At 38.3% G+C, this 12,888-nt stretch overlaps 1 protein-coding gene across 6 annotated transcripts in view; it reads left to right on the forward strand.

Annotated features, from left to right (window-relative positions):
- Positions 1-12,888, forward strand: part of SLC10A7 (solute carrier family 10 member 7) — a 144,757-nt gene that overhangs the window by 41,255 nt on the left and 90,614 nt on the right. For 4 of the 6 annotated variants that reach the window (XR_011809082.1, XM_072037421.1, XM_038178039.2 and 1 more), the window contains exon 5: positions 6,942-6,980. The exons of the other annotated variants lie outside the window; for them this stretch is intronic. Coding sequence is in view for 3 of the 4 variants with exons in the window: in XM_072037421.1 (XP_071893522.1) it covers positions 6,942-6,980 (39 nt within the window). In the remaining variant the exon portion in view is untranslated. The remainder of the gene's footprint in view (positions 1-6,941; positions 6,981-12,888) is intronic. 6 annotated transcript variants of the gene reach the window in all.

Genomic DNA, 12,888 nt, shown 5'->3' on the forward strand with positions numbered 1-12,888 from the left:
TATGAGGAACTACAAAAACGGGTGAGTGAAAGGCTGGTTTTCAACAGAGAGAACTTGGCTGCGAGTAGGCAGCAGGCAATAATTTGCTGCCAGCAGAGTCCCCAGCTCGTTTCCGTGTGCTGCTTGTGGCAGAGCACTGAGCCTGGCTGAAGCAGCACAAACTCCTATTCAGGTGGTGGCAGATCTGTTGTGTGCGCAGCCTCGTAGCCTTGGCTCAATGACGTGTTTGGGAGGCATCATTCTTTGGATGATATTCCCCTGCTAAATTGCAAACAGCGTGTTGGTTATTCTGTTTTCATTTTCTAGAGCCCTTTCAGCATTGTTTCCTTAAAACTGATGATTACTGAACGTTACTGAAATACAGAAGTGTTTTCATCTTGTCAGCACTGCAGTAAAGGCAGGTTGGGGATGAGCTGGTAACTTTTTCACAGGGAACAGATGTGTTGGACCACAGGGAACATGGCAGCAGATAAAGATATAATACCCTCCATATCTTGGTGGGCTTTTTTGTATTTTTATTATTTGGTTGGTTGTTTTGGGGGTGGGAGGATTGTTTTTTTTTTGTTGTTTTTTTTTGTTGTTGTTTTTTTTTTTAGGAGGGTAAGATTATGTGTGCAGTTCCACTCCACCACCAAAAAATAATGCAAGTAATTCAGTACTTCTAGGATGCTTTTCAAACATTGGTTCATATTTTTATAAGATTTGCGTGGACAAAAAATTTAGTTATCATCACTGTGGGTTTTTTCTTTCTTTCTTTTTTTTTTCCTCCATGAAATACCACTGCCTATAATGTATGTAAACACCTAGAGCCGAATTCAAGTGTAAGATGCATACTATGGCTTCTGCTGAATTCAGTGTGGAGTGTATGTACACCTCCAGGGTCAAATCCAGGCTCTATTTGTTTCTCAAAGGTTATGCTGGAGGGTTAAAAAGGCATGAGCCTTGCCTTTGAGTGGGCAACTGTGCAGCCAGAGATTTTGCTGAACAGTTAACACTAGCTCTTTTATTTTTGCCTTGCTGTAGCAGGATTTTATATGCATTTTAACAGTTATTTAAGAGTCCCCACATGCTTAGAAAAGAATCTGAATATATGTGCCTTTTTTAAAGCTGCATCATAACTAGGTTATTCCATCAATACAGTAGAATGACTGGGAGCTGCAGTTGGAACAATATGTAAAAATACAGCTTGTAAAAGATTTCCTTTATTAACTGTCATCATCCACAGAATATATGTTCAAATAAACGTTGTGTAATAACTAAATTTGAGATTAATAGGCCCCTTAAGAAACAGCGAAGTCATTCAGGATAGTCAGTGAAAAATAGCCTGTAAGACTGTAACATGCACATATTGTCCTGCTTACATGCTCTCTCTGGTGTCATTCCCATTTATCAATGTCGGCAAGCTCTGTTCTCATTAAAACACTCTTGCACAAAAGCAACTTAATTTTCTTAAGAGAAGAGGACACCTGATTCAATTTAGTGCTCAAAACCAGGAACTTGAATATATATATATTTTTTCCCGTCTGAGCTCAGATGAATAGTTATGAACAGCAACACAGATTAAACCTTATTAGGTATATTTATATTCTGTTTGCAGTAACAGTGCTGTGGCAAATAGCTTTCTACAGAGCTGTAACATCTTATTAATGGAAACAGCAGTTAAGACATGAGCTGCAGTAACACTCACATGAGATTTTATTTTTAAATAGGAGATGGAAGGAGTTGTTTAAAGGGACTCTGCCGACTCATTCAAGCTACTTCTGACGTCCTGCCTTCTTCCTCCACCTTCTCGAACTACACTGATCTCTTTGGGTAGATAAAATTTCCTTTTCTGTCCTGTTTGGTCAAGCTATTTCCATTACTTTCTTCAGCTTTTTTTTTTTTCTTCTCTGACAAATAGGAGGCATGGATCTATTAAATTTTGCATTAATAACATGGGCACTATAATCTGCTATACTACATCACGCTCTCTGTGTAATCCTGCAATAGTACTGCTGTAGTTCTTATCTTTCCTTTTCCAAATCTTTTCTACACTTCTAGGTTTTTTGCTCTCCTGCATTGTGCCATGCATGTTAACATGGATATTTAGCTTTATGTTTAGTACTTGAACTGTATTTACCACCAGTCTATGTCTGAAAATAAGGTTTTAGCTGGAGGTAATTGCAGGCCTACACAGAGCAGCTTTGTACAATGGCCAGACTGCTTCCTACTGAGATGCTCTGAGGCGTTTTAGTTTCCTTACTTTGCATCTGCAGCCTTGGCCCTTTTCATGAAGAGGGGATGGCTCATGGCCACGCAGGTCCTGGTGCATGGCACGTGCTCTGCATCCTCTCTGGGGTGCCTGGGGGATACAGTTGCTGTGTAAGCTTCAGAGCACAGCTGGGAAGGTTACTTCCGTAAAGGCTGCCAAATGACACTCAAGGTTCAAATGTTTAAATGAGTTATTTTTATTTTAAAAAAATATATAAAGGTGAAAAAGCCTTTTTTTTTATATGGCCCACATGTAAAGCTATGAGCAGTATTGTTTTCCTGTGACACTGCAGTAGAAAGAAACTGTAGTTATAGTTGAGTTGTGCACAACCATTTCATTTGAATCTTGACAAAAATGATAAAATGTCTTTTTTTTTTTTTGACCCAGGCATTCCAAATGTTGCCAATATATCTTTTCCTCTCCTTTAGTGTAGTTCTGCTGCATTATTAGGGAAAGATAGTGAGTCTAAGTATTCCAGGGTAGTTTGATACCGAAAGAAAAGGAAATGGAACAGAGTTTAGAATGTATTCAGTATTTAATTCTATCAAAACCTTGGCATGCTTGTTTGATTTGCCACTGAATCACGTGTGCTTGAATGCTGCATGTACTTGCCGTGGTGCTTGGACACCCACCTGTGGGGGACTGCTCAGCCCCTTGGCTATGGCTTTGCTTTTTTCTTTTGTCTGTTAGTGCTTTGTTTTTTTTTTTAATAACTTCTGTAGCTGTGAGGACTGTCTTGGATCTTGTTGCTATCACTGTTACAGATCTTAGCAGTGTTTTCTGTATATATATTTCAGCGTAAGGTGGGAGATGAAGGGGTGAAGGTTTGCACTATTCTAAGGTATGGGAAGAAGAAAGTTTCTGCCACATACTGCCAAGTAGGTTTCCTTCAGAGGTGGGCTAGTTCCTTCTCACTTGAAAGTGTTCCTGGCCAGCTGATCCTCCCTGGTAGTGCAGAGCAGCAGGAGAATTCCCTCAAGCTTAGTGCCATAATGAGTTGACTGAAATTGTACCTCTTTAATATTAAGTGAATTTGTTGTTTAGCGGCACTAAGGCTTACTATTTCAAACTCAAGTGGAGATGTCCATACCCTTCAGTACTAGTCCTGTTAAGAGTACTGACAGTGACTTTCAGTCTTTGTTGTCTGCAAGTTGATGCAAGTTTGAATAAGTGGTCTGGTTATTGCCACTGCTGCTTTAGAACGCGGCCTAACCTTGCACTTCGATACGTGGCAATGCATTTACCTCTTGAAAGGATCTTACCATTATTTTAGAGAGAACTCTCCCCTCCCATTAATGGTAAGTGCGATGTATGGTTTGCAAACACCTGCAAATCTGAACTTGGAGTATTATAAGGACATCTAAATGTTTTCGTGTTGTGTTGCTTCAATTAAGTTGACTGCAGATAGTCTGATATCTGTAATAGCACAAAAGGAGCAAACACTAAAAAAAGTTGTACAGTAATAATGACTAATAAATGTTTCAAATAGAAAATGAAGAGACTATCTGTATCATGTGTCAGCACTAATGTTTGTTGGTACTGTGCCTCTGAGGATCTCAGAGTGCTTTTTAAGCAATGAATTAATTTTGACAATGCCCTGTGAGGTATATAGGCAATATTATCCCTCTTGATGGAAGGAACTTGGAAGCACAAAAGTGTTTAAATTCTACAGGGTCATGCTACTAGGTATGTTTAATTACAAACCGGAGCAGTTGATTCAGTTTACTACCAGATTACTTAACAATAAACCAGAACCACAAATATAAACCTCGTTTTTGTGGGTGTGAGAAAAATTACTTCTAAGTTTATTTTGCAGGAAAAAAGGTTTATAAAGAAAACTGCAAATATGGTAGCTGGCATGTGTAAGTCCTCACTCCCTGAGGTGAATCATCTGAGTGAATTTATAGCTTAATTTGTAGTCTTCCTGATTTTTTTTCCTCCTTTTGACTGTAGTGAGTGTTTAATCCTCTGCTATGGACAATTCCTGATGCTTTAGAGAAAGGGTGTTAAAAACTCCAAACAAATGTACCCCTGGACCAGTCATGAATTATGACTTTTGCACGTGACTGGCTAAATACGTCAAGCATAACGTGTCCAAGACTGTCTTAGTACTTGTTAAATGCTTGAGAAGAATAAAGCAGAAATCCTTCTGGTGAGTCAGGAAGGGAAGAAGTGAAGAAGTTGGTTTGTGGTCAAAATATATACCACCAGAACCATCTGGTGTCTCTTTGGTACCTTTCTGGCTACAGAATTTTTCCTGGCAGTAGAATTCCAGCATAATGTAAGCTTAAAAAAAAAATCATGTCTGTAAATGACTGTCAGATTGGGAGTGGCCAGTAGTGTGGCTAACGATAGATGCACGGGGTCTTGCTGAGTGCATCGGTTCTTGCCAGCTATTGCTCCGTTCTTTGTGCGTTGTAGAAGTGCCCGGAGAAAAGGTTCAGGGCTGCCAGAGTTGGTTCTTCTGTGTCAGGAGATGTGCTTTAGCAGAGCTAGCTTCTGATAGGGCTGGATGCTTTTGAGACGTGGAGGTAAGTTAAGCGTGTTAGGGAGGGAATGGCTACTTTTTTTGATCCCTGTCCATAGAAAGTACTTGACCAATTTTCTTGAAGGGGACGAAGGGGACGAGGAGTACAATTCTTTGCAATAGGTGGAAATGTGGCTGTTGCTCTGCACACAAAGTCTGTGTGGGGAGGTGGGGACCCTTCTGTTTCCTCCCAGCCTTCTGCTGCAGGAGTGGAGCCCAGATGCTTGTATCTTTCAGATCTAACAGCTGATTTGCAAAGTTTTATACAGCAGAGAAGAGGTCCTGGAGTGTGTTTAAAAACAAAAGTCTTGATTCTCCTTCACGGAGTCGGAGGCAGGATGTTACAAAAGGCAGCTTTCTGCATCTTTGTCTGCTCAAAGTGATCAAATGCAATCAGTCCGTGTAAAAGCATGGCATGGGGCCAACAAGTACCAAAGAGACCCCGTAAACCTTGGTTGTTTTTTTAACGTAGCAATAGTAGGAACTGCAAGAGGGATACATTAACGAAAGGTACCCGCAAGGACATCTTCTGATCTCCTGAACTGGAGACGATCATGTGCAGTGGGGTTGTGTGCGTGTGTGTAATGTGTCTGTCTTTTGCCACATAAAAGTATCAGTTGTACAGCTTCAAATACAAGGTGAAAATCCTGATTTAATTCACACTTGTTGAAGAACCGTTTTAAGTAATACTCAGTCTTGCTTTCAGCTGTGATCTCTGGCAAGAGAAGCTGTTTGGACTTGTGCCTCTTTTTTATGTTCAAAAAAGGAATGCTGATGAGGAAGAGGTGTTAAAATATGTTACTGTAGTTTACAACTGTCAACTATAATGTTTTATTTAGCTGTATCTATTGAGATGCTCCCTCCGCAACACGGAGTGCCATATGCCATTGTCCCTGTTAGTAAGCAAGTCAGCGAAGGTTTCCCAGTCTGCATTTGTTTTTGTATTTGGGCCACTGAGGAGCTGCAGTCCAGTGCCATCTTTTATTGATAGGGCCAGCAGAGGAGGAATCTAATGAAATTATCAAAGCTTTGAATTAATTATGAACTTGAATAAGAAAGCTAAGCTCTCTAGAGCCAAGGATCTCATTACCCATTCATTTTCATTGCATCCTCTTATGGAGCAGAAGGCAGGTTCAGCTACAGCTCCTACCCTGAATTTGGACTTTATTCAAACTTGCTAAACTCACTAGCATCCACTTGTTATTAATCTGTGACTGAAAGTGTCCAGGGTGATTAATTTGACTCTGCTCTAAATCTTCATGTAAATGGTAGGTCTCCCTCCTCCCTTGCCTTTTACCTTTGCTGTGTGGCTTTTCATCATCAGACTGGCGGCCATACAAGAGTTTCTGTTCTTTCTTGGTAATTGGGGGAAGCTTTTCAAGACTCAAGTTTTAACTTCCTGGAATTTATTGAGTTAATGTTAAGATCTAATACTATTACCTTACATTTCCTGGATATTTAGGTAAGCACAAAGGTTTCAAAAGTCATTATCAAAATTGTTTATTTTCCTTTTTAATAAGACCGTGGAGTAAAAAGTAATGATTAGACATTTTGGCCTTAGAAATGTGGGATGTTTGTGGTGGTTGTTTTTGTTTGTTTGTGTTTTTTGTTATTCCTTTTTGGACTTTGTTGTTCAAACTACAGAAACTTCTGTAAATACTTTATTATGATACTTTATTATGATGAACAATTAGCTTGTTTACCTAATTAATATTCCATTTTAAAAATTGTTGAAAGTCTGCAAAAAATGTAGTGTTTTTGTTAAATCAGATTATATATATATATATATATATTTTTTTTTTTTTTTTAAATAGGTCAATGTGCAAAAATATTCTGAGCAAATTAGAACAAAATCAGTGAGATTAAGCTTCTGTGTGATATTCCTAGTTTTTGTGGATATTCCTCATAAGTTTACCAGCAAGGATTTTCTTCTCCTGCTTTTGTCTGTTTCAGCACATTATTTATGAATGCATAGACCAGAACCTATCAGTCTTCATAAGTTACAGGCCACTGGCAATATTTTAAGCAGTGGCTAACTGCCTAATGGTCTCTGTGTATGTGTTTATTTGGAGAATCTAATAGCTTGTTGGGTGGGGGAATAACGTTTTATTCTTGTGCTGTAGTTATTTTACCATTGGTGATATTTACTTTTTCTCTCTTCAGGCAGCTGCTATATTTAATTCTGCTTTTGGAAGTTTTTTGGTGAGTAATGCCATATTTATAAGTGCTTTAATAATCTTATTTAAAACAATGCCATTGGTGTGTTTGTGTTTTTCACCTTTGTGTTGATGGAATTGTGCTATTCCTGTGGCAGAAATCTGAATTGTCTTTCAATTTATTTCACCGTGTCATTAAATACAGATATTACAGTTTCTTTTTGTTAAACTCTTGAGAAAAGTGCTGAATAAATTGCCTCTAATCATGGTAAATTAATAATGTGTAAACACATCTTAATTTTCTCCTTAATGGGTTAACAGAATCTATTATTATGCAGATGTTTCAGACATGGGCATCAATATATTGATTTTTCTAATAAGGCCCATCAAATACTCATTATTTTCTATCAGGAGGCCGTGGATTTTGAAAAGAAAACATGACCCAGCTGATCAGAGAGTAGATGCTAATTTACTCAGTGACATGTCATTTGTTTAGCATATTTCACTGTCAGTGAAGCCACTCCGTGTCTCTGAGGAGCACACTAAAATAGCTAGATACGGGAAAGCAATCAATCCCGCTGGAAATACAGCTGTTTCTGTGAAAAGCTAAAACAGTATTCTTGGGCCTGGTGGTCTGCCAAGATTCAGATGGCATGCTGTTAAGAGCACTAAATAGGTATATTTATGAAGAAAAGAAGAATAGATTTATTTTATTGTTAGGGGGACATTAAGGATTAAATACTAATTATTTTATATGTAGGCAAGCTACTGTGACTGATTTACTCGAGCAGCTAATAATTGAATTTGCTCATATTTACTAAAATCTGTGCACATTTAAAAGTGTGCATTTGTGATTCCAATTTTGTGTCTCCAGAAAGAGAATGATGACATATAAAATAAATGAATGACAATGCAATTCAGATTAGGAAATTAAAATGAAAACTGCAGGTGCAAAACAACTCACTTCATGTGTATTTTTATTAGGAAGAGCTGGAGTTGGGAAGTTTAGGTGTGTAAAGATACACCACCAAGAGAGTAAGGTGCCTGGCATTGTGAAGTTGTGCACTGTACTGCTGTGTGGTTAGTTTTTTTTTTGTTTGGTTGTTGGTTTTTTTTGTTTTGTTTTGTTTTTTAGGGAATAGTTTAAAATTAGGAGGATAGAAATCCATTCTGTGGGCATGGATGGCCATTCAGATTTTCAAAGTATCAGTCCCCAAATAGTTGTTCCTTTTTGTCTCCTATCGTGTCCTCTGGAAGAAAGTGCTTTCTGCCTCCGATTGCAGAATCCCAATTTTAATGTGACTTTCAAGTCTTTGTGTGTGCCTGGCATTTTGTCTTGTTGCTTGGCACGAGCTCCGGTTTCTCTGCTGTCCCTAGCTTTCAGTTCAGGAGGTTTCCTGGAATACCCAAAGGCTTCAGTTCAGCTGTCATTAGGAGAATGGCTTTTGACTTCAAATAAGAATTTAGGCCCCAGAGCATCTGACTGCAATGATGGATCCTAGTAAAGCAACATATACATATTTTAATTTCTATTACCTGTTTGTAACTCTTTGAAGAAATGTCAGTTAAAGAAGCTGGGGTAGTTTGTGGGTGCATGCAATATTCCTGATTTTCATCTCTGTTCTATGAATTGATCACGGGAGAGATCCATGTATTTCTTGATATATAACACATATATTTCAAAATGTGCATATATTTTATATTTTACTGGCTTTGGATAAATAGTTTTTTGAAATCTTGGAGTAGCATTGTTGTAGACTTTATTTAAATAAATTAAGCCATAGTACCAGCTATTTTTCTCCATTTACTGATTTTTAAAATAAAGTTAAAGAAAGTGGCCACTATTAAGTCAGAAATATATACAAACATTTAGACAGCTACTATGGTATCCTAATTTGAAAGCATGATTATGTAGGATGATATGTATATAGGACAGAAAACAAATCACAAATATATTTACTTAAAGCTTTACTGTGACAGACTTCTCCATTTATGATAATGATAGGATGAAATGTGACTGAAAATGCAGGAGCAATAGGTAGTAGGACAGGGACTGTAGTAAGTTGCCAGAGTTGCTTACAATTTTTACAGTGCTGTAGTCTACATGGCCTTTAACTGAGTGGTCCTGAATGTTCACTAGATCTTATCAATTACTTCTTCTGTAAGCTTTCCATAAACAACCTGAGGAGCATCAAACATATATCAACTTATCTGAAGTCAAAGCACTTCTGTAAAATATGAAAATAAGTGGTGTATTACTGAGAAAATGGTACAAGTTCCAGGCAGTATTTTTGGAAATCCATCAGTTTGTATCACTGTCTAGCTTAGAGGCTCAGCTGGCTATAGGTGGAGATCCTATTTCATATATCTTTGCTTCGTAATGAATGTAAATTGTATTTGCATTTTTCTTATTAGTGTCTGATATGTTGTCTGTGCATAGGCTTATATGCATAGCATTTTTGTGACCGTAGCCATATACATGTCCTAGAGCTAGTTTGGGAGGATCTGACTATTGGCAAGGTTGCATTTTTCCTTCCTTTCCTAATCTTGCAAGCTGAAGCACATGAGCAGGTTGCTGAACTTGCATGTAGCCCTGACAAAGCCAGGAGGACAGTACATTGCTGTCTGTTCTCAGGCTGTGCCCGGTGGGGCCGGGGCCTGTGTGTGGTAGTGTAAAGCAAACTGATTGAAAAGGGCAGAAAGATGTGCTATGCTTTCTTCTTCTTCTTCATCTTTTTTTTTTTCTCCTGGTAAATGGTCCCTGAGAAGTTAAATGAATTAAATGAAAATAAAGCATGGAACAAAATGTCTGCAGGAAAAGTCTCAGCTTAATGTTAGTGGTACTGAGATGAGCTCATTTGGATGTAAAAGAACACGTTGTGATGTGCAAAATGTTCTGCCACCAAATGTGTCTTGATGGGCTCAATATTCTTAGATTAAGTACTCAGAGGTGTTTTCACTGGTAAGGAGATTTAAAATAAACTACCAAACAACTGCAAAGTAATTCCTCTTAAACTCCTCTGAAACCTATATTCCTGTAAATATGCTGGCAAAAGAATGCATGGAAGGAGATTGTACATATTTACACTTAATTTAATAATGTCCCAGGTCTAATTAAAACACAGGATTTTAAAGAACTAATTGTTACAGAAAAGTGTTTTTATATAGCTAGACTGGTAATAACTAACGATAGATGAATTCAATTTACATAAATTTCAGCCAAGAGAATATTTAAAATCATACCACAGAGGATTGCTTTGAGTTGGGTAGTTAATATCATTATCTCCTTCTCTCACTTAAGCAGTTTGGTTTATAATAATTGTGGAACTTAATAAGTGATTTCAGTTTTTCCTCTTAATGGGGTTTTAATAAAATCTGATAGCGTTTTACTAATACTGGGTGGTTTGTTATCAGTAAGGGTGCTTCTGTAAAGCATGCAAAAGCATGGCAGGGTCTGCTGAGTTGAAAAGCACTGAGGTAGCTGCTTCCACTTCCCAGTGAGGATACATTTGCACCTAAAGATGGACTGGGATATTCAGTATGAGTTTGCTGAAATTCTTACTATCGTATGTGTTACCACAATTCTAAGCATTTATATTCTGCTTCTAGAAGTTGTGCTGCCACAGAAAAATAATGCTGGTTAAAGTCCAAAGCACGGTGGAATGCTGCAAAACATGCTGTGCCAGTGATCGTTCCGCTTTGTTTACCAGGATGTCTCAGCTTCTTTAGCTTTAAGTTCACCAAGGCACAGCCTGTCATAGAGGCTGTTCTTGCACTGAAGTGAAGCTGCATGCTCAGTTTGAGAGCTAAACTCAATTCAATGGGATATATGCCATCTGCATGGGAGAAGGAGAGGGCTGAAAACCTTGAAGACGACGTCTTCATGAAATGTTCTGCAGTGCTAGATTAGAAAATCTATTGTCTTACCTCTTTCTGTGTCTCATTTATCTACTTTCTACTTGAGACAGTGGGTTAGAAACTTGTAACAATATCCAGCTTGTGATTTGAGTGAATGTTCTCATTCTTTGGCACCTTGGGATTATGAACATTGTGTATGAAAAGACCAACCATCAACTTCATCTTAAACAAAGAACTGTAACCAAAATCTGAAGGTCTGTGGTACCAGGAAATCAAGTAGAGAAGAGGGGATTCAGAGGGGTCTGATGTGGCTTCACTCCTGGAAAAAATAGAGCTAAGGGCACCCAAAAATGAAAGAATGAGTGAATGTTGGTTGAGACTTCTTATGATGCTGCTGTGGATTAGCTTTGCTTTCTGTATTGAAACCTCAGCAGTACCGTAAGTTCATTGTCCAGGATACATAAAAGTCAGCCTGAAGAAAGGAACCCATTCCAGGTGTGCTTCATTTCATTAATCTCCTTTGTCCAAATTAAACGTGTATGCACGTATGGCTTTATTTTTTTATCTGACATCTTTTGAAGGAGACAGAGCTGGTTCAAAATGGTCATATTGTTCAAAAAACTCAAATATTTCATTTTTGGAGCAGTCATTTGGCTAATTGAACCAAGGTTAGTGTTTTTATTTACATTGTTTTCCAAATGAGAGCTAAATCTGGAAGGGAGTATGGAAGTTAGCTTCTCACACATACACAAAGCCTAGTCGGGTAATGAAAATGTATGGAATTCTTATCTACTCTGTTTTAGCAGGCATAATGATTTACACAGCCTGACAGCGCTAGTGCAGCAAGTAAATGCATTAGTCATAGTGTCCATTTTTCTTGCAAATTTGTGACACAGATTTAATTATGGGAATGACCAGCAAGTTACAAATCTAATTTTGGTAGGCTGAGCCAACTTTTTTTATTTTAATAACAATGGATTTTTTAGCAATGATTTCATTACTATTTAAAGAAATCCACCCATATGGAAATAACCAATTGGCTGAATTTATTTACTTTATTTTACGTTAATGGACATTGAATGGTTTAGTTTTGTTTTTGTTTTTTAATATTTTTTCATCTTAGTTACTTCTGGGATAAATAACCTTACCTGGCTTAATGATTTCTATCAGGAACATTGTAAATAGTTTTCTAAAATCAGGTAAATGTATACCCTTTGTTCCCTTTTACTTGTGTCTTTGCAGTATGAGAAGGAGGCAGAGCAGTCTTCTGGGATTCCCTTCTTAGTGTGCTAGCTGTTTACAAGAAAACCTTGCCAAGGAGCTCTGTTCACAACAGGTGCTGAATTCTAGGTTCAGTTGGGTTTAATTGCAAAGTGGAGCTGCGTTATGTAGTGCCACCGCCTTTTCAGAAGTTGTCTCCTAGTTGTCTCCTCTTCCTCTGTGAAACAGTGCAATGGAGCTGCTGGTCTGAATTCTCAAAAATCCCAAGCAAGTTCTCCCTGTTAATCAGCCACTTGGGAAGCCACCTCAGCCTTGAAGGATGGGTTTTTGCATGAGTGGAAGGAGATGGCAGATCTCAGCAGCAGTGAGTCGTTGGGCCAGGTATTCTGTACCAGGCAGGGAGAGTTGGATTCCATGGAATTTAAATTGTCTTGGGAGCCACTTATGTTGTCTTACTGTAACTTTCTCTTGTTATTTAGCATTCTCGTTTGGATTTCTGCTAGCTTGATCTGAAATCTCTGTGTAAATTTGGACATCGTCAGCTCTTTCCAGGCCTACCAAGTAGCATTTTAAAACATGTAGGTCTTGACTCTTATTGTGTACTTGTTTTTTCAGTGTACAGTGTGCTTAGTTTAATCCTTAAGCTTGAGTTAGCATATACTACTTCTGGTACAAGCAAGGCAGAGTAACAAATCTTGCTACGATAGAGACCTGTTAACTGGTTAGTGTGGGCTTAAGGGCCCTGGATGCACATGACTATTGTGAGGGATGGCTAGCCAAGTGCACCGGTCCCAGTATTCTCTCTCTCTCTCTCTCTCTCTCTCTCTCTCTCTCTCTCTCTTTCTCTCTCTCTCTCCAAAAGCAGGGCTGACAGA

This window comes from Anas platyrhynchos, chromosome 4, assembly GCF_047663525.1.
Source record: "Anas platyrhynchos isolate ZD024472 breed Pekin duck chromosome 4, IASCAAS_PekinDuck_T2T, whole genome shotgun sequence".
NCBI lineage: Eukaryota > Metazoa > Chordata > Aves > Anseriformes > Anatidae > Anas > Anas platyrhynchos.